This window comes from Callithrix jacchus, chromosome 10 (assembly GCF_049354715.1).
Source record: "Callithrix jacchus isolate 240 chromosome 10, calJac240_pri, whole genome shotgun sequence".
NCBI lineage: Eukaryota > Metazoa > Chordata > Mammalia > Primates > Cebidae > Callithrix > Callithrix jacchus.
The window spans coordinates 68548652-68571403 of NC_133511.1; the positions used below are offsets into that span (position 1 = coordinate 68548652).

The 22752-nt window shown below is 42.3% G+C and overlaps 1 protein-coding gene across 2 annotated transcripts in view; it reads left to right on the plus strand.

The window, feature by feature from the left end:
- CLPB (ClpB family mitochondrial disaggregase) overlaps positions 1–22752 on the plus strand; it is a 151893-nt gene that overhangs the window by 34136 nt on the left and 95005 nt on the right. For both annotated transcript variants that reach the window (XM_002754832.6, XM_009007492.5), the window contains exon 4: positions 18169–18272. In XM_002754832.6, coding sequence (XP_002754878.1) covers positions 18169–18272 — 104 coding nt within the window. The remainder of the gene's footprint in view (positions 1–18168; positions 18273–22752) is intronic.

A 22752-nucleotide genomic window follows, 5' to 3' on the forward strand; every position in this document is an offset into this window, starting at 1 on the left:
TGAAAGTTTAAGTCTTTCCTAGTCCCTTAATTAGAGTACGTGCAGAGGATAGTGGTTTGGAAGAAAAATGATACGACTTAGATTCTTATAATTTCTAATACATAACAAAAGAAGCTGTCAAAACATATATCTGATAAAGGAATAGTACCCAGAACATACAAAGAAGTCTTACAAATCGATAATAAAAAGATTAACAATTCAGTTTTCTTAAATGGGCAAAACATCTGAGCAGATGTGTCACCAAAAAAGAGATGGGTGGCAAATAAGCACATGGAAACATACTCTGCAAATTCAGGTCACAATGAGATACCACTACACACCTACTACAGTAGCTAAAATTTAGGAAAACTGACAATACCAAGTGCTGACAAAGGTACAGAACAATATTCATACATCACTGATAGGAATGCATGGTGGTATAGCCACATTGGAAAACACTTTGGCAGTTTCTTATAAAGGTAAAGCATACATTTACCATACCACACAGCAATAGCAACTCCTAGGTATTTGTCTAAGAGAAATAAAAAGATATATCTGCAAAAAGACCTGTATGTAAATATTTATAGCAGCTTTATTCCTAACTGCCAAAAACTGGAAATAATGCAAATGTCCATCAACTGGTGAATGGACAAACAAATTGTGGTACATCTATACAGTAAAAACAGCCAAACAACAACAACAAAAACATCATGGCAAGTTAAAACCAACACAAAAAGCTGCCTACTCTAATTCCGTGTATAAGACGTTCTGGAGAAGACAGAACTTTAGGGGCAGAAATCAGATTCATGGTTGCCAACGTTTGGGAATGAGAGGAGAATATAAAATAACTTTTTGGGATGATGGAGAAATAGTCTATACTTTGATTATTGTGTTGGTTACATACGTATATATAATTATCAAAATTCATTAAATTATTTATCTTAAAAAGGATGAATTTTACTATGTGTAAATGATACTTCAGTAAACTGACTTTAAAAACTTCTTAAAAAGCTGTTATCCCTCTCTAATTTTCATTATTAGTTGTGACCAGTGGCATACTGAGAATTTGTGTTAGTAGTGTCAAAATAAATTTTATTGTTAATGGTCACCTGGAATGTTTTGAATTCTTATTGTTGATGATATCTCACATTAGAGTGATATGCATTCTGATTTTTAGTAGGGAATGAAGATTTGTGAATTCATACTGTCAGTGATGTCATGAAGTATAATTACTGATGAATAGTGATAAATTCACTTTGTGAGTAGTATACAGCTGACTTGTATAAATTCATAAAGTATATGATTCTTCATTCCAGCAAGGAGAAAGTCGAGGGTATAGACTGGGAGTTTGCCTCTCCCACGCTATTCTTGGGTTCCTTATCTCTGAACTCTCATACAGGGAGACCACCTATATAGTGAGGCCGTTGTGGTGCTTCAGGAACCAAAGGTCCTGAAAAGGGAGGCTGGTGTGCAGAGATTTTGATTTGATTCTGCTTGGTCTTGGTGGTGGTGTTTGCAAGCCCCTGCCTCAGAGAAGGTGAGAACTGCAAGGCAGAGCATGAAGCACAGTGGAACTGTTTGAAATTCCCCACAAGAATCTCCCTCCCTCCTTCTGCCTTTTCTCCCCAAGTGCATTTCATCAGTGTCGGAAGGACTGGTTCCCGGCACTGCCTTCCCTGCTTGGCCAGGGTCCCTGAGGAACTGAGCTAATGAGTGGATAACACGCATTTGCCAAGGCCTTCCTGGTTGTGGTACCTGGGCTTTGTTAATTTTAAAGTGCTGCCATCCTTGGCTGAAGACCATTCAGTTCCCTCTCACAGCAGTCATTTATTTTTAGCATTTGCTTATTTTGCCTCTGCCTTACTAAGGGGAGAGGGTGCGTTAAACCCTGTCTTTAAAAAACCAATGGCCTAAGCCAGATTGCTGTCCTACAGGAGAGGTTTTATAGGCCTTTCTTTGTGGGCTCCAACAGCTTCACAGGTGTTATTAGAGTGAAAAGCAGATGCTGCTCTTGCAGCTTGACCACTGGCAGCTTCCCTGGGTCTCTCTCCTTCCTTGCTGGCTAGCCATATGTGGGGCAGGTAGAGTACCAGTATACCTGTGCTTGAAAGTAGGTTCTCAGGGAGCCTGACCAACCATGTGGAAGTTGGTCCTACCTTAGGGACGTAGAGCCTCTTCCATCTTCTAGCCTATTCTTGGTCTGGCTTCATGTTGTAGAGTAGGGCTAGGGCCCATGTCAGGCACTTCCCATGTTGGCTGTAATCCTCAGGGCAATCCAGAAAGGCAGGGATTGTTATTCCTGTTTTACAGATAGAGAAAATGAAGCTCAGAGTTGCCCAAGGTTGTCCAGTTAGTAAAAGAAGGAGCCAGGATTTGAAGCTGTGTCTTTCTGAACCCCAAACCCTTGCTCTTTCTACTGAACTACACTGCCTATGGAGGGAAGGGGCAGGGAGCAAGGCCATGGAATGGACCAAAGGATGCTGGGACGAGGAGTCAGGTCAGCCCTGTCAGGGTTTCTTGATGACCCATGATGTGTTAGATGGATTTTGAGAAATGTACAAAACAGACAAGCTACTCTCCTTGTTCTTGAAAAGCTGACAGTCAAAAAACAAATAAAACAAGTCCCACTTTGGAGAAGGAGGCAGAATACGTTCAGTGCCACAGAGAAGAACACATAGAGTGCTATGGAGGAGATGATGCTGTATAGAGCTGGCAACATGAAAAGAGGTCCTTTCAGAGGAGTTGGACCTTAAAAGATGGACAGGATTTGATAGGTAATATGGGGAGTATGGGGAGAGCATTTCCGGAAGGACTGTTGTGAGCATAAGCTCACAAAGGTGGGAACATAGAGATGTGCTAGTAGGAGCAGCTGGCAGGGAACCCAAGAACATGGGACCCCTGAGCAGGGTACCTTCATGTAGGCTGGCTTTTGTCACAGGTGGCCACCTGCTCAGTGCAGGAGAGTACCCAGTTTTCCCCAGCAAGGAAGGATGGGTGAGGGTGCTGGCCAAGTGCCTAGAATGCCAACACAATGCGCCCAGAAGTGTGCTGGGCTTGGTGTTTCTCCCACTCCTACTGCTATGGCCCATTGTCTCAGAGTAACAGTCATTTCTAATCCCATTTGGAATCGTTGCTCAAGATAATCGTGTTTTGTGGTAATGATATTCCAATTCCAGCATGCACCCGTAGTTTGGCAGACACATGCCTTAACCTCAGGTAACCCAAGATACTGCTCCCTGGAAATCAGCACCAGCTCATTTGCCTAATGTGACAGTCTCAGGGTACACTGCCTGGGCCCAGTGCTCTATTCTGTCCTGGGGTTCTGTGTTCAGTGCTCTCTTCATGGAGAATGTCATTTGGGGAAAGGAGAGCATCCAGTGTTCATTCAGTTCAGCTGCTTAGGGGAGGGTGTTCCATCTCTAGGAACTGTGAGATGGATAGTCCTATACCTCTTTTTTAAGAGACTTCTTTAAAAACAGCCATACCATAATCTGCTTATTTTAACAGGGCTGCCAGACTGGTGGGCCAGGGGTCCACGATGGGCGTTTCTGGATTTTAGTAAGATATTGGATGTCTCTAATGACATCTGTATGAGTAAAATTATGATGTAAAAATAGTATAGACTAATAAACATAAATGATCTGGTTCATTGTTTATATATGAATGGACATCAGAGTAGAGAGCAGACTTGAGTGGTGAGCTGTGGGGCCCTGTCCTATTTATTATTTCATATCACTATTTCATTGAGGTCATCGATAAATGCCAACAGAGTAAATGAAGCTTGAGGAGGTACTAATATGTTGCATGAAAGAATAGGGGACATTAAATAAAACCTCAGTGGGCTAGAGCAATGGTTAAATCTGTTGATAAAAACTAACAAGGATGAGTATATGGGTCAACAATTAAAATAAAAACCAACTGTAAAACCCAAGGTGCAGAACTTAGCAATACTAAAAGTAAAGCCTAGAAGCTGACGAAAAACTGTGTTGAACAACATCAGGCTCTAGAAGTGAATTGATTCAACCAATATTTACTGCCCTGTATAGGCCCTATGTATGAGGAGATGGAAGTAGTCAAGGCACAGTCCCTGCTTTGGGGAGCATCCAGTCTAGTTATGTATACTATGGTAGTGAAGAAAAGGGGCTCTGGAATGAAACTTAAACTGCCTGAGTTTAAGACCTTGCTCTGCCTTTTATAGTTCTTAGTTTTTCTATAGTAAGAAGTCCTAACAACTAGGGCCTGACTACATTGGCCTTAGGTTTGGTGACCATATATTATGAACCACAAATTGAAAGACAGGAAAGTGTATTTAGAACTAGGCGGAGGATGTGAAATTGGGATTGTCTTGGAAACCCTGTCGTGGGTGATCTTGATTCCTTGGCCATCTGATTAATGTGCCATGGCTTCCTTGAGCCTTGCCCCTAAACATCACCTCTGTCTGGGTTCACCACTGATTTTTACCCTTGTCTAGCTACCCTTGACTCCTTATCCTAGCTAGCTGCTATGCCCTGCTTTGCTTTAACTGCCATCTGAAAATTTCGCTGTTCCTGTACTACGCAGCAAGGGCTTAGTAATTGCGGGATAAGACAGAGTAATGGATGGTCAGTCGGGTGAGAGCCATTGTGGTTTAGGGGAATGTACACCAAGTTTAGACTCAGACCTGGATTTGAATCTTGGTTTCTGGGCTTATTTAATGTGTACACTTGGATTACTCATATTATCTTGCCAAGCCTCAGTTTACTTATTTATAAAATAGGACTGTTCCTCATTGCAAGTTGTTATAAGGATCTGAAATAGTGAATGTAGAGTGTCTAACACACTGTGGCTGCTTTATTATGATTACTGATCTTTACCTCTTAAGGTAAATATATAAAAATTATCCTCATTTGAAGAAACTGGGGTACATTTTCTGTACAGATACCTTATTTCCTACCCAATCTTTAATTCATTTCCTTAGGAATCTGGCTTTAAAAAGAAAACAGTTCCCCTTGCCCTCTCTACTTTCAGCTCATGTCCCCATGCCACAGGACTTGTAGATTTAACAAATACTAGTGCCTTTGGTTGGGCCACCCGGCTTTCTTGACCAGCCGGAGACCAGGTTACTGAATGAGCCACAGCTCATTTGACTTTGCAGCAGACCTCCTGAACTGTGACCTCTTTGCTTCCTCCCCTCATCGAGGTGTGCACTGGGTTGAGAAGAGGTCACTCTTTGTCTTCTCCTTGGGACCCGTGACACTCATCACAGTGATCCTATGCTTTAGATATGGGGTGGGGGTGGGTAGGAGGAGGAGTTAGAGGAGCTTCTTCTGAAGCTCAACATTGTGTAGGGCTGACCTGGAGCTGGGATCACTGCCCTTCTTGCTTCACCAACTCCAGCTGCTCGCCAGCCGTCTTTGACACGCGCCTGGCCCAACACAAGCCTCCGCTCACAACACCGGTTTTCTCGCTCTTCCCTAAACAATGTGAATACCCCAACCCCCTCTGGCCACTGAAAACAGAAAGCCTAAACATCGACAGAAGTAACTGCCCTCCCATGCATTGTGACTCCCCACTGCCCTAAAAGCAAGAGCTCATTAAGGTCAGTGTGAGCCAACCTTTCTACATGTGCTCCCACTTCTGATCTAATTACAGCCCAATGAGCAAATTAATTTGGCTATGGCTCCAAAGGGAGTTCCATGAATCTCAGGAGCTGCCACTTAGGGACTACCCTTCTGTTTATTTCCTCAGCTTTGTCTGGGAACTTTCTGTAGCCCAGGGAGGAGCTACTGCTCAGAGAGGAAGATAGAAGGTTTTCTACAGCTAAACCACCTGCAGCCTAGTTGGAACCTTCAGGTGGGAGAAGGCTGAGCAGGGCAGAGACAGCTGCTGTCTACCTTTCTCTCCCATTTTTCATCAAATAAAATAATGATTTCATTTATTCATCTTTTATTTATTTATTCATGCACTCATTCAGAAAACATCTATGATCCAGGCACTGGGCAAGGAGCTGGGAAACAAGGTTGAGACTTGGCCCTTGCCCCATAGTTTAGTGGGAAAGGCAAATAAAAGTAAGCGGACCATCATGATACAATGTGATGACGGTCACCTACCATGCTGGTGGGTACTGGGTGCCCACCACTTTTCTCTTTGTGCAGACAAAGAGAAAGAGCATGGACTCAGATTGGGAATCAAAGAAGGCTCAGTTGAGATGGTGATGGAGTCACCAAGGAACCCTGAAGGAAAATGAACACCAACCAGTTGAAGCAGGGGACAGCAGGTGGCATCTTTGATGGCCCTTGGGTGTACTTCAGGGAGTTCATTGTTTTCACTGGGTCCTTAATGTTTCAACTCCCAAGATTACTAGATCATATAGGAATTAGAAGTTCTATAATTGAGAGACTCCCTGAAAGGGATTAACTTTTGGAACAAAAGGACAAGTTAATTAATATATAAATAAAAGAGATAGGACTTCAACCTTTTTTGAAAACATCCATCTATGTTGCTGCATGTATATCCAGCCTGTTACTTCTGACTGCCTCATGTTTTGTAGTGTGTGACTACCACATTTACCTTATCCATCCCCCCAGTGGTGGACACTTGATGGCCCACCACTCTCCATGGCCACAGAATGCTGTGATGTACCATTTCTTGCATTGCCCTTCATGGAAATTCTTATGTATAAGAATTTTTCTAGGAATTATATACTCAGGAGTAGAAGCGCTTGGTCATAGGGTAAGGTACTTTAAGGAAGTCCTACAAGATTGGCTTCCAGAATGGCTTCACCAGTCTATACCCTAACAGTGCATGAAGAGTCCCAGATCCTCGTCTTCACTAACACTTGCCATTTTTCAGCTTTCTAACTTTTGTCAGTATGTTGAATTTACAGTGACATCTCATTTTAATTTGCATTTCTGTAATAACAAATGAACTTGAAGATTCTCTTTATGTACCTAATAATCTTTTTTGGTTTCTTCTCTAGGAATTGGCTGTTCATATCTTTGCCTCATTTTTGTTGATCCTTCTTTTCCTTTTTTTTTTTGAGACAGTGTCTCACTCTGTCACTCAGGCTGGAGTGCCGTGGTTCGATCTCGGCTCACTGCAACCTCTGCCTCCTGGGTTGAAGTGATTCTCCTGCCTCAGCCTTCCAATTAGCTGGGATTACAGGTGCCTGCCACCACACCAGCTACTTTTTGTATTTTTAGTAGAGACAGGGTTTTACCATGTTGGCCAGGCTGATCTCCAACTCCTGGCCTCAAGTGATTTGCTTGCCTAAACCTCCCAAAGTGCTGGGATTACAGGTATGAGCCACTGCGCCTGGCCTGTTGGGCCTTCTGATCCTAGCATTTCTATCAAAACCTGGTTTGGGGCAAAGTGGTCCTACAGGTTAACTGCCTGAAAGTCAGTACTGGGAAGCAAGGGACAATATAACATACTTGTGTCATAGACATTCTCTGCTTCCCCAAATTAGTAAGGGAAATAAGGTATCTAGAGATTATCCCTAGCCTTTGAGGGTCATTCTGGTGTAAGCATCTTTCCACAGACCATGAGAGGCCAAATCTTGAGCTGGCTGAGAGAGTGACTGATATTCTTTTTTTTTTTTTTTGCCCAACCACAGCTCACTGCAGCCTTGACCTCCTGAGCTCAAGTGATCCTCCCAAGTAGCTGGAACTGCAGGCATGTGCCACCACGCCTGGCTAATTTTTAAATTTTTTTTAACAATAGGGTCTCACTATGTTGCCCAGGCTGGTCTTGAACTCCTGGGCTCAAACGATCCTCCTTCCTCAGTCTCCCAGAGTGCTAGAATTATAGATGTGAGACACCATGCCAGCCAGAGAATCACAGATATTTTTAAGCCTTTGCCAGTGAGTGCCTGTGCAGTAACTCTTTTGAGTGATGTTTCCTGATATAGAAAAACATAATTGAGTGGCCTGGTATACTCTGCCGCCTTTAATCCAACAGTTATGACCATGAAGGCCTAGCTTTATACCACGGCCCATTTGGTGCCAGCTACTCAAATTTAAGACAGTAACAGTGTAACCCAAACCTACAATATGGCAGCCAGTATGCCAGCACCAGAACAAAGGAGAGGTTGCTATTGTCCTATTGTCCTTTGATGGATCAGCTCCAGTAGCAGCGCCTGTCTTCCTCTGTGCTGTCAGATTTGGTTCTTATTGCTCACTCTGTATTCTGAATATCAGCCAGGTGGGCTGACTTACCATCATCTCCCCATGTAAGTCACCTTCTCCCAAATACTGTTTCGTGTTGGGGATTTCTTTCCACTTCAGCAGAAAACAAAAGGGGCAGAAATCATTCCATCCAATGTCTCCTTACTGCTGCTCCTGGATGCTGCTGCTTTTGCCTTGCCTTGAATTCTGGTACCAGTGTATTCCTTGGTTTCTGGCTACTCACTTGGTTTATAATGTGCTGTTCTACCTCACCCTCTAGTTCCTGACCTCTAACCTCATATATACCTTTGCTGCCTGGTGTGTGGCTCTTGATTCTATTTTGACTGTGAACTTCTTGGCACTCCCTGGTGCTAGCCTAATGCTAAGCCTGTTTTCACCATCCTTGCCTTTGATTTCTCTAACCTGGCTAGCCTCCTACCCCGTTTCTGCCCTGCTGTGTGCTATATGCTATAGTTTCAGTGAGGTTCTTTTGGCAATCCAAGCTAGTGGTAAATCATATTCTTATATCCCTCTAGCCCAATCTGGGCTGGGTTCTCGAAGAATAGCCTGACCCCTTTGGAGCTCTTGGTTAGATGCTTTATAAGTACATGAAGGTTGTTGAACAAAAAACCTACTGGCCATATGGCAAGGTGTTTGATGCCACTGTTGGCTACGGAGCAGCCATGGTTTCTTTTTTTTTTTCCTTTTTGAGACAGAGTTTCTCTCTTGTCACCCAGGCTGGAGTGCAATGGCGTGATCGTGGCTCACTGCAACCTCCCCCTCCTGGGTTCAAGTTATTCTCCTGCCTCAGCCTCCTGAATAGCTGGGATTACAGGTGCCCACCACCATGCCCAGCTAATTTTTGTATTTTTAGTAGAGACAGGGTTTCATCATGTTGGCCAGGCTGGTCTCAAACTCCTGACCTCAGGTGATCCACCCACCTTGGCCTCCCAAAGTGCTGAGATTACGGTGTGAACTATCAACCTGGCCGCCATGGTTTCTTTAGCTATGTCTATACCCCACAGTGGTGCTGGTGCCTTCTGAGTATTATTAAAATGAAGGGCATCTTCTCTGAGGTTTCAGGATGAGTCACTATCTTGGATGCTTATCCTCTCTGTCCTCCAAGTTTGTGAAGTGAATTGCCCATTCCCTTTGATTGGGTTAGCAGCCCAGGGTCGATGCTACTCACTCTCTTCTCCCCACCCTGTCAGACCACTGGCTGCCCTCCAGGACCAAGGGCAGCATACGTGGCTGCTTGGACACGTCCTACAGCCTGCAAATTGGACAGATGGAATCAATACTCATGAACCTGGAGAGGCCCAGGTAGCACAGTTAGTGACATTAGCTGCCTGGAGGGACAGCCTGCCATGGGAGGGGGTGTGATTGAATGGTGATTGGACACAGCAGCTGAGGATTAACCAAATTACGTCCCTTTGAGTTTAGATCGACAAAGCCTTCTCACTTGGATTTCAAAACACATTGACTTGTGCAGAATATAGAAGAGCTGCCTTCTTGACACAGGACTATGTCAGCGTGAGTGCTGGGTGGTCAGGTATAGATCTGATGCCCACCATAGCCCTGATTCATGTGATTATTGCTAAGATTATACAAACAGAAGGTAGAGAGCTTAGATTTGTGGAGGTTTTTTTTTTTTTTAATGTGTTGGGCCCTAAGGAGTTGGTTACATGCTTACAACCTGCACAGGAGCCATCATCATCTCCATTATTCTGATAAGAAAATGAAGGCTTGGACGTGTAGTAACTGGTTCAACAACACACAATCAGTAAATAATAGAGGTTTGATTTGAACACAGGTCTCTCTGTGCTAGTTATAAAATGCCATGCTGACTTCCCAATTTAGATGTTCATATGTCTCCTGACTTCCCTGTAGCCCATCCACAGGGTCAGGTACATAGTAATAATAACTAACATTCATTGAGCAGTTGTTGTATGTCAGACACTGTTCTAAGCCATTTTTTTTAAGCTTTTAATTAACTGACTTTTAATTTTATTTTAATTGACAACTAGTAATTGTACATATTCATAGGGTACATAGTGATGTTTTGACATATGTGATGTATGTAACAGGTAAGAGTAATTAGCATATCCATCATCTCAACCATTTATCATTTCTTTGAGAACTAGCTTTTTATTTTATTTATTTATTTATTTTTAATTTTTTATTGGATTTTAGGTTTTGGGGTACATGAGCAGAGCATGCAAGACAGTTGCGTAGGTACACACATGGCAGTGTGCTTTGCTTTCCTTCTCCCCTTCACCCACATTTGGCATTTCTCTCCAGGCTATCCCTCCCCACCTCCCCCTCCCACTGGCCCTCCCCTTTCCCCCCCAATAGACCCCAGTGTTTAGTACTCCCCTTTCTGTGTCCATGTGTTCTCATTTTTCATCACCCGCCTATAAGTGAGAATATGCGGTGTTTCATTTTCTGTTCTTGTGTCAGTTTGCTGAGGATGATGTTCTCCAGATTCATCCATGTCCCTACAAACGACACAAACTCATCATTTCTGATTGCTGCATAATATTCCATGGTGTATATGTGCCACATTTTCCCAATCCAGTCTATTATCAATGGGCATTTGGGTTGATCCCAGGTCTTTGCTATTGTAAACAGTGCTGCAATTACATTTGACCCAGCAATCCCATTACTGGGTATATACCCAAAAGACTATAAATCGTTCTACTATAAGGACACATGTACACGAATGTTCTAAGCCATTTTATGTGCATTAACACAACCAGGTGAGCTAGATACTCTTATTATCCCTAATAATTATTATGAGGCCATAAAAGGGTGATTTTCTAATTTCATCATTGCTTCCACAATTATTAGTTTTCATTCTATAGTAAGACGGAACTTTCCCTTCTCTCCCATTTACGTATTAATTGATTTTCAATGTGGACTTCAATGGAGAATCTTATTTTACTCAATGGCTTATAATTATATATGATTAGTATGTTGTAATCCATTACTGTCATTATTCATTCTGACACTCTGATCGTCCCAGATTTTACATCCAGTCTTTCTAACCTCTGTGCCATACTACTTCTCTATCAGACATTGTTTTGCAGTGCTTTCAATTAGCTGGCCTATCTGTATCTGCCTTTTTGTACCTTCTTGGCTTTTAACGTTCTGGGAAATAGGAAGACTGACTAATGCCAACCTTAATCCAAATTGTGTATAAACTGAGAGTAAATAGACTCTAAATGAGAACCTGAAGACTCTACTGTTAATTAAATATATGAGTTTTAGACATAGATTTTAGCTGCTTAGAGGCCCTTCTCATTTCTCTTTGAAATCTTAATTTATAATTGGATAAATTACCTTTGAAGGTAATTTTAGAATTTTAGGTAAGGTGAGTAGGCTCAGAAGACTCACTTAACTTCAGTATTAATGGTTAATATTGTAGCAAAAAAGAAGACTCACTTAACTATATTATATATTAGGTCAGATATAAAAGAACCACTGCTATGTAGGAGATAGAGTCTGGTTTTGGGCTTACCCTTAAGGACTGTATGTTTGTGTGCATGGAAGTTAGTGAAATTTATTCATTGGTTCAGCAAATAATTGAATCAGGTACTGTGCCTGTTGAAGGTAATGAAATTCAAACCAAATGGTATGTGAGAAACCATCAACGTAACTGCTTACAAATACTAAAAAACTAATAAGGAAGAGAAAACAAACCATAGTTTGGCTTCTTATTAGGTACAATAAATAATTTGTTTGAAATGCTTGCCACTTCTGCCTGCAGAAGCATTAGCAGTTTCGAAGGTTAGTAAGCCAAAGATAGATACCCTAAGAGAAAGAGAAAGATGGGCAAAGGACCTTAATAGGGGATTCATAAAGAAGCAGCACAACGGACTGCTAAATATATTTTGTTTAAAATTCACCCTTACTAGTTATCAAAAAATGCAAATTGAAACAGCAGTGTGATTCCATTTTCTATTATCCAGATTGACACATTCTGGAAAAGAAGGAAAAAAAATACCCTATTTTGGTTAAAGAAAGGCACAACGGTTACTCTCATACAGCATACTTTGCTAGTGAAAATAAAAATTAGTAAAATCTTTCTGCAAAGCAACTTAGTAATATTTTTTAAACGCTTAAAAAGCTTATACTTTTTAATGAATATGAATTCATCCAAAGGAAATAATCAGAAATATTATGTTATTAAAATATTTAAAACAATCTATTGTTTTATAATAAGGGATTGATTAAATCAGGTATGGAATAGTCTTGTACTGGAATACCGTATAGCCATTTAAAACAGTATGGGCTTTTTGTTGTTATTGTTTGTTTATACATTTGTTTGTTTGAAACGTAGTCTTGCTGTGTTGCCCAGGCTGGAGTGCAGTGGCCCAGTCTCACCTCACTGCAACCCCTGCCCCCAAGGGTCAAGCAATTCTCCTGCCTAAGCCTCCTAAGTAACTGGGATTACAGACATGCACCACCATGCCTGGCTAATTTTTGTATTTTAGTAGAGATGGAGTTTCACCATGTTGGCCAGGCTAGTCTTAAACTCCTGACTTCAAGTGATCCGCCTGCCTTGGCCTTCCAAAATGCTGGGATTATAGGCATGAGCCACTGTGCCCAGCCATTAAAACAATGTTATAGACATATAATACACGGAAGGACATCTCTGCATTCAGAGAGAAAGTTTATACATGATCCCATTCTTCTAAATAAAAGTATGTATATATCCATTGAAGAAACCAGAAAGATGTTATATGTTCTAAGACATTTTCTTCTTTGGTTATCTGTATTTTCTGTTTTTTAATAGTGAACATGAGCCCTTTTTTAGAAAGGAAAAAAATATATTAGTGGGAATATTACATAAAGAGCAAGAAGAAAAGAAGCTAACATACGGAGCCCCTGCCTCTACTCCCTCTTCTCGCACAGCCACTGGACCAATTTTTCTAATTCCAAAGTTTGGAAGGAAACTTGCCAATCTATAAATAGTAGTTACTCTTGGAATTTGCATTAAGGAGATGCATGTAAGGGGAGACCTTTAATGTTCCATGTGTGCTTGAGAAGAATGTGTGTTGTACTGCTGTTTGATGGAATGTTCTGTATAGGTCTGTTACATTCATTTAGTCTAAAGTGTAGTTTAAGTCAGACATTTCCTGATTGATTTTCTTTCTGGTTGGTCTGTCCATTGCTGAACGTAGGATATTGAAGTCCCCTACTATTTCTGTATTACAGTCTATCTTTCTCTTCCCATCAATTAATAGTTGCCTTACATATTTAGGTGCTGTGATGTTAGGTGCATATATATTTACAATAGTTGTATTCTCTTGATTAATTGACCCTTTATTATTGTATAATGACCTTCTTTGTCCCTTTTTACAGTTTTGACTTAAAGTCTATTTTATTCCATATGAATATTGGTACTTCTGCTCTCTTTTGGTTGCCATTTGCATACCATATCTTTTTCCATTCTTCCATATATAGTCTATGTGTGTCATTATAGGTAAGGTGAGTCTCTTGTAGGTAACATATAGTTGGGTCTTACTCTTTTTTGAACCATTTACATTCAAGGTAATTATTGATAGGTGAGGACTGACTTCTGACATTTTGTTGTTTTCTGCTTATTTTGTAGATCCATTGTTCCTCTCTTCCTCTCTTGCTGTCTTCCTTTGTGATGAGGTGATTTTCTTTAGTAGTATACTTATATTCCTTACTTTTTATCTTTTTTTTTTTTTATATATGAGACGGAGTTTCGCTCTTGTTACCCAGGCTGGAGTGCAATGGCGCGATCTCAGCTCACTGCAACCTCCGCCTCCTGGGTTCAGCCAATTCTCCTGCCTCAGCCTCCCGAGTAGCTGGGATTACAGGCACGCGCCACCACGCCCAGCTAATTTTTTGTATTATTAGTAGAGACGGGGTTTCACCATGTTGACCAGGATGGTCTCGATCTCTTGAGCTCGTGATCCACCCACCTCGGCCTCCCAAAGTGCTGGGATTACAGGCTTGAGCCACCGCTCCCGGCCCTCCTTACCTTTTATCTTTTACGTATCTACTTTAGGTTGCTTTGTGGTTACTTTACACTTTTATTCCACACCTGCCACAAACATATTCTTTCTTTTTAGTGTCACAGTTTACATATTTTTGTATTATATATCCCTTAACAAATTATTGTAGCTGTTATTATTTTTAGCAGTTTTGCCTTAATACTAAAGATAAAAGTGATATACTTACCACCATTTACAATATCATAGTATTCTGAATTTGACTATGTGTTTACCATTGCCAGTAAGGTTTTTGGGTTGGTTGGTTTGTTTTGAGATAGGGTCTTACTCTGTCACCTAGGCTGGAGTGCAGTGATGTGATCTCAGCTCACTGCAGTCTCTGCCCCCCAAGCTCAAGTGATCCCCCTACCTTAGCCTCCTGAGTAGCTGGGACTACTGGCCTATGACACCATGCCTGGCTAATGTATGTGTTTGTTTTTGATAGAGATGGAGTTTCACCATGTTTCTCAGGCTTCCAGTGAGTTTATACTTTAGTATTTTTGTGTTGCTAATTAGCATCCTTTTCTTTCAACATAAAGCACTCTCTTTAGCATTTCTTATAAATTTATCACTGTTGGACCTGTCTAAGAAATAAAAGACAAGTCTGGTGGTGATAAACTCCCTCAGCTTTGGTTTCTTTGGGAAGGTCTTTATCTTTCCTTCATTTCTGAAGAACAGGTTTGCTAAATATATTATTCTTGGTTGGCAGGTTTTTTTTCATTCAACATTTTAAATCTATCGTTCCATTCTCTCCTGGCCTATCTGTAAGGTTTGTAATGTGAAATCCACTGTCAGCCTTATTGGAAGTCCCTTATATGCTACTTGCTTTTTTTTTTCTCTTACTGCTTTCAGAATCCTTCTTTGTCTTTAATTTTTGAGAATTTTATTATAATATGTCTTGTTGTAGTCTTATTTGGACTAAATCTTATTGGAGACCATCGGCTTTCCTGTTTTCAAATAACTAATTTTTGAGTTCACATTCAGTCTTATGCTGATCAGTTCTGCTGTTGATGCTCTGTATTGCAGTTTCATTTGATTGATTATATTTTTCAGCTCCAGGATTTCTTTTGATGTTTCTTGAAAAATAATTTCAATCTCTTAAATTTGATTTGGATATTTATTATTTTCCTGATTTTGTTAAATTGTTTCTCTGTGTTTTCTTAATGTTTGCTAAACTTTCTTAAAACAATTATTTTGAATTATTTGTGAGGCAGGTCATGAATATCCATTTCTTTAGGCTTGGTTACTGATCCTTTATTTTGTTCTTTGGGTGGGATCAGGTTTCCCTAATTGTTCTTGATTCTTGTGGCCAGGCATTGGTGTCTTGAGTATATGAAGAACTAGGGACTTACTCCAGTCTTTGCAGATTGGCTTTGCCTGGGAAAGCCCTTCACCATTCAACCTGTCCAGAGATTCTGGGCAGGCCATTTTGTGTGGCTCATGAATGAGCTTGGTTCTGGAGTCCTCAGGCAGGCTGGCCTGGTCCCTGGGTCCTTAGGGTTAAGCTTGGAACCTGGGTCCACTGGAGTGGACCTATTGATTGCGATCACAGGGGTAGGCCTAGACCTACTGTATCTACAGGGGCCAGCCTGAAGCCTAAGTGCACAGGGACTGACCTTGTGATGCAGTGGGCCTTGAGCCTGAATCTGCAGAGAATGGTTAGTCTTTGGGATTGACCTGGTGCCTGGAGCCTGAGTCCACAGGGGTTGGTCTGGTACTGGGACATACCTGGAGCCTGAGTCCACAGGGGTTGGTCTGGTACTGGGACATACCTGGAGCCTGAGTCCACAGGGGTTGGTCTGGTACTGGGGCAGATCTGGAGCCTGAGTTTATGGGGATTGGGCCTGGGCCCTTGGTCCACAATGACTGACCTGGAACATGGGTGCACAGGGATGGTCCATGAGGGCCAGGCTGTCTCTCACATCCATTCTGGACCCTGGGTCTGCTGGAGCAGGCCTAGATTTTGGGTTCACTGAAGGCTGTGGCACAGGGACTGGTCTGGAGCCTGGGCTGGCCTTGTTTTGGGCAGATATGGAGCCTGCGTCTGTGGGTGATGGTCTGGAGCCTGGATATGTAGGTGCTGCCCCAGAGGGTAGGTCTGTGAGGGCTGGCCTGGGTACTAGGGCCATGGGGGCTAGCCTGGGACCTGGGTCCACGGGGGCGATCCTGGTGTCTGGATTTGTGGGAGCCAGCTCAGTACTGGGTCTACTGAGATGGGCCTGCTGGCTGTTAGAGCTGGCCTGAAATGTGGAGCCACAGGGACTGCTGTGAAACTGAGTAGTCCTAGAGACTGTGTCCACAGGTGCTGGCCTAGTACCTAAGGCCAGGGGTACTGACCTTGTGCTAGGGCAGGCCCACAGCTCCGAACTATGTGGACTAACTTGGCTGTGTGCTGTGCTGGAACCTGGGTGGACCTGGAGGCTGGGCCTGCTGTCATAGGCCTGATAACTAAGGCTGTCTGGCTGACCTGGTTCTAAGGCAGGCCTGAAGCCTGGATTCATGTCCCATCTGGTTCTGGGGGCAGTCTAGAGCCTTGGGCCACCAAGGCTACCCTGCCTCTAGGATGGGTCTGGAGATCGAATCTGCAAGGTGGGCCTAAAGCCTCAGTCTGTAGGGGCTAGGCTGGTGTTAAGGTGGGCTCGGAGCCCATGACTACTGGGGCTAGCCTTGCACTAGGGCAAGAGTCTGGGGCTGCTAAGGTCAATCTGGTTAGGAAGCAGGTCCAGAGACCAAGTCCACCAGACAGATCTGGAGCCTCGGGCTGTGGGGTATGGCCTGGCACTAAGGGAGGCCTAGGGACTTAGTCTGAGCGCATCAGCCTGGAGTGTGGGAACCTTCCAGGCACTGAGTTTTACTGGGGTGGGCCTGGTTTCAGGGTCCAAGGCAAAGTCCAGTGCTCATTTCTCTCTCCTTCCCCCATGTGTACTGCCTAAAGTTGGGGAGAGGCAATATGGGTAAGGGGAAATTGTGCTTCCTACCCTCTGTAGGTAGTCTTTTCTTACCTCTGTGCTATGCCCAGGTGCTTTAATCTCCCATTTGGTTTACTTAGCTCTTGTGAAGGTATTTTTGCATATGGATAATTGTTCAAATTGATGTTTCTGTTGGGGAACAAATGCTGGAGAGTCCTGCTCAGCCATCTTGCTGATGCTGGAAGGGCTTTCTTGATCTCCTTTCTTCTACTGCATGTTTCTTCTCTGGTAACCTGCATCACACTTTGCTGTAACTTGATATTTAACTATTGTTTCTGAGGTCGCAGACCTGAGCACCTAGGACAGGGACTAGAATATGGTAGGCATTTGATCAGTAATTGTTGGATAAACTGTGTATTTTATTTTATACGGAATCTTGCTCTGTCACTAGGCTGGAGTGCAGTGGTGCAGTCTTGGCCCACTGCAGCCTCTGACTCCGGGGTTAAGTGATTCTTCTGCCTCAGCCTCCCAAGTAGCTGGGACTACAGTTGTGCGCCACCATGCCCAACTAACTTTTATATTTTTGGTAGAAACGAGGTTTCACCATGTTGGCCAGGATGGTCTCGATCTCTTGACTCATGATCTGCCCGCCTTGCCCTCCCAAAGTACTGGAATTACAGGCATGAGCCATTATGCCTGGCCAAGAGTTTGTATTTTAGAGTTGTGGAAACTGGGCCTTAGAAAGGGGTTACATAAGTTGTCCCAAGCTTCTCAGCTGATAAGTTTCAGAGGCTGCTGTTTTGTTGTTGTTGTTACTGAAGTTCACTGTGTTGCCCAGACTGGACTTGAACTCCTGGGCTCAAGTAATCCTCCCATCTTGGCCTCCCAAAGTGCTGGGATTACAGTCATTAGTCACTGTACCTGGCCAAGATTTCCTATCCCTGTCTTTCCTATGCTTACCTTTTACCCTCCCAGAGTTCGTGTTTTTTTCTACTGTATCACTCCCATGAGCAGAGACAGTACCAGTCCCCAAACATGCTTCCAGATCTGGGTCTTTACCTCTTGGGCCTTTCCTGCTTTTGACACTTCTGTCTTTGTGATTTCTTCTAGTGTGATACAGGTCCTGCTTGCCGCCGGGGCTGATCCAAACCTTGGAGATGATTTCAGCAGTATTTACAAGACTGCCAAGGAACAGGGAATCCATTCTCTGGAAGGTGAGTGTGGGCTGCCCTGCTTCTCTGAGAGCCCTCCTTTTGTGGCTTTCATGAAGACTTGCTCTGTGGTATCAGTTCTACCAGCAACTCAGAGTGAGAGCCTTATCTCTGTGTTCCTTATCTCTATGGACTCATGGAGAACCCAAAGGGCTTGAAACAGCTGCCCTTCATAGTCTTCTGGCTCTAACTTTATGTCATTTCAGAAGTCTTGGGGAAAGAAATAGAGGCCTGATTTTATGACCTAATTGGGGGTAGGAAGTACATTTCAACTAGTGTTTTCCTGAAAGTACTTCAGCCTATGGAGCCACAAATGAATGGACAACAGAGCAGGTTTCAGTAAAATAATTAAGGCGACTGCATGGAGTGTGGATTTGTTCCTCTTCTGTTTCCTGCAGACTTACCTTGCCCCATCCCTGCTCCAGAACTAGACATAGCCTTCATGAATTCCTTAGCCTCAGAAGTCCCTAAATACTACTACTCTGAATACTGCTTTTTCCTTCATGTAAAATGCAGTCCTGTCTCTGGGACTATCCCCTCAACTTACTATATAATCCAGGACAAATAGTGGACCTTGGAGGCTAGTCTTTCCTGTGCTATTCTTGTGATAGTGAATAAGTCTCACAGGATTTGATAGGTTTATCAGGGGTTTCCCTTTTGCTTCTTCCTCATTTTTCTCTTGCCACCACCATGTAAGAAGTGCCTTCCACCTCTCACCATGATTCTGAGGCCTCCCTAGTCATGTGGAACTGTAAGTCCAATTAAACCTCCTTTTGGTCTCATTTTCGGGTATGTTTTTATCAGCAGCATGAAAACAAACTAATACAGGTGCTCTCACCAAAAAGCAAAGTGGAACATTTGTTTAGCAGGCAGGGCCAGGTAGTAGGAGATTCTTTTGTGTGCCTTCTCATCTGCTGTCAGGATTCTAGCAGGGCTTAGTAAACATTTTTTTTTTTATTTCATAGAATCTTAGAGCTATGAAGCCTTCTAGTCCAACTTCTCCTGTCACACTGGTGTCCACCACGTACATTCAAGTTTTGTAGCTTTGTGTTTTAATGGTAACCTTCAGGTTAATACTCTTATTAAACTTTCTAGATCAGCAGTCTGCAAACTTTCTAGAAAAAGCCCAGTAGTAAACATTTAAGTTATGTGGACCAGTTGGTCTCAGTTGTGACTACTTACCTTGACCATTGTGATACAGAAGCAGCCATAAACAGTACACAAACAAATCGACGTGGATATGTTTCAATAAAATGTTCTTTATAAAAACACATACTAGGCTGGATTTGGCCCAGAGGATGTAGTTTGCCAACCCTGCTCTACATAAATTTTTTGCATTCCTAGTTAACTTCTTTTTCTTAGTCCGTCCATCCTTCCTTCCTTCCTTCTGTCCTCCCTTTCCTTTCCTTTCTTCCTTTCTTTTCTTTTCTTTTTTCCCTCCCATCCTTCCTTCCTTTCCTTTCCTTCCTTTCCTTTTTTCTGTCCTCCTTTTCTTTTTTTCCTTTCTTTTCTTTTCCCTTCCCTTCCATCCTTTCTCTTTTTCTCTTTCTTTCCTTTTTGTTTCCCTTCTTTCTTCCTGGTCAACCTCTGGATTATATTTAACTCTTATGCCAGGCAGCCAATATTCTGGGTAGGTAGGTAGATAGGGAGAGACAGGAAACAAAAATATTTGAAAAGGCTATCATGTCCCCTTATGAAATAAAAATTAAAATAGGAACTCTGTCTTCTTATTTCGTGTGATCTGCAGATTTAATAGTGGGCTTTCTATGGATTCATTTATTTATTTATTTATTTATTTTTTTTATTAGGGAGGAAGGAAGGGATGAAGGAAGGAAGGAAGGGAGGAAGCGGGGAGGGAGGGAGGAAGGAGGGAGGGAGGCAGGGAAGGGAAGAAAGGAAATCAAGCAATGAAAGAGACATTGCCAACCTGGATCTAGAGGTTTACAAGTTGATTTCTTTTTTTTTGAGAGAGGGAAAGAAAAAAAAAAATAAGTAAAGGAGAGGAAGAAAGAGGAAGAGAAAGAGGGAGAGTAAATGGAAATATTGCTTTATTTTGAAAAAAATTGGGTATTAATAATGGCCAATCAATGTTTCATTTAAACTAATGGGTAGGTGTGATGTGGTATTGACAAGAATGTATATTTTGTGTATTTGAAGTGGAGAGCTCTATAAATATTTATTAAGTTTACTTGTTCTGGATCTGAGTTCGAGTCCTTGATATCCTTATTAATTTTCTGTCTCATTGAATCTATGTCTCCTATCTGGGTGTTAGGATCGTTAGCTCTTGTTGCATTGATCCTTTTACCACTATATCTTTGTTGCTTTAAAATCTATTTTATCCGATACAAGAATTGCAACTCCTGTTTTTTATTTATTTATTATCTATTTTTGCTCTCCATTTGGTTGGTAAATCTTTCTCCATCCCTTTGTTTTGAGTCTTTGTGTATCCTTGCATGTGAAACAGGTCTGGATGTAACATGCCGTTGGGTTTTGGCTGTGTCTTTTGATTGGAAATTCAGTCAATTTAAATTTAGGGTTACTGCCATTTGATGTTGACTGGCTGTTTTATCCATTTGTTGGTGTAAATTCTTCTTTATGTTGGTGCTCTTTACTTTTTGGTGTATTTTTAGAAAGGCTAATACTGGTTGTCTCTTTCTGTGTAATGCCTCTTTCAGAAGCTCTTGTAAAGCAGGCCTGGTGGTAATAAAATCTCTGAGTTCTTGCTTGTTCATAAAAGATTTTATTTTTCCTTCAGTTGTGAAGCTTAGTTTGGCTGGATATGAAATTCTGGGCTGAAGGTTCTGTTCTTTGAGGATGTTGAATATTGGCCCCCACTCTCTTCTGGCCTGTAGAGTTTCTGCGGAGAGATCTGCTGTAAGTCTGATAGGCTTGCCTTTGTGGGTAATCTGACCTTTCTCTCTGGTTGCCCTTAGTATCCTCTCCTTCGTTTCAACCCTGGTGAATCTAACGATTATGTGCCTTGGGGTTGCTCTTCTTGAGGAATATCTTTGTGGTGTTCTCTGTATTACCTGGGGTTGAATGTTGACCTGCTTTGCTAGTTTAGGAAAATTTTCCTGAATAATATCCTGAAGGGTATTTTCCAGCTTGGATTCATTCTCTCCGTCGCATTCAGGTACACCTATCAAACGTAAATTTGGTCTTTTCACATAGTCCCGCATTTCTTGGAGACTTTGCTCATTCCTTTTTATCCTTTTTTCTCTAATCTTTTCTTCACGTTTTATTTCATTCAGTTGGACTTTGACCTCTGATATCCCTTCTTCTGCTTGAACAATTCGAGTGTTTAAACCTGTGTATACTTCTCGGAGTTCCTGTATTGTATTCTTCAGTTCCATTAATTCACTCATACTCCTCTCTAAGTTGTCTATTCGCAATAGGATTTCATCAAACCTTTTTTCAAAGTTCCTAGTTTCTTTACGTTGGGCTACAACATGTTCTTTTAACTCACCGAAGTTTGTTATTATCCATTCCTTGAAGAGTGATTCTGTCATCAGGAGGCGCTCGTTCTCCATCAAGCCTTGTTCCACTGTCGATGTGGAACTGTGATCATCTTTAGAGGGAGAGGCGTTCTGACTTTGAGTATTCTCAGCTTTCTTACGCTGGTTTCTTCCCGTCATTGTAAATTTATCCTCCTGTCGTCTTTGAAATTACCAACTTTCAGATTAGGTCTCTTGAGTGGACCTTCAGGTTGTTAGTTCCCAGGGCCAGAGCAGCAGCCTTAAAACTGATGGTGCTTTTCTTCCCAGGATTCTCCTGTCGGGCTTCCTTCTTGTTTCCGTAGTAGGCGACTCTGCCTTCCCGGGGCTCCAAACCTCGGTCAGAAGGGGAACCTGTCCCGTTTACTCTGCGCTGAGCGAGCCGGCGGAACCGCTGCGCCAACCACGAGAGTCGCGCTGGCGACTCCTGTGTTTCCACCACTGGGGGATCTTCTGCTCCGTGAGCGACCAGACTTTGTCTGAAAGTGTGGCGTCCTCTAGTTCTCCGCGCCTTCCCTGAGAGCTGCAATCCCGGGATGTTAGCGATCGGCCATCTTGGATCGTTCCGGATTCATTTATTTATTCAAAATATTTATTGATCACATTCCTATGTACCAGGTAGTGTTTTAAGCACTTATGAGTTAAACACAATGACAAGATCCCCTGCCATCATGTTCTTACTTGGATTAAAATGTTTATAAGGCCTCTATTAAATACAGAGGCCTAGAGCACATGGTCAGGATAATTTTGATGCATTATTCAGCATTCTTAGCTGTAATTCTACCAAACTTCGTTCTTTTCCATCCTCCATTTTTCTGCTTTGTTCACAAAATTTTGAGATTTTTTCCTAGATATCTTGCTAAAATTAAAATGTTTCTAACCTTTGTCTTATTTTCTTGTCTAATAACCCTTTCTAAAAATGGAAATAGGGTTATTCCAGCATGTTGATTTATTGTTCTTGGGGAACCCACGCTAGTACCCAGTAATTA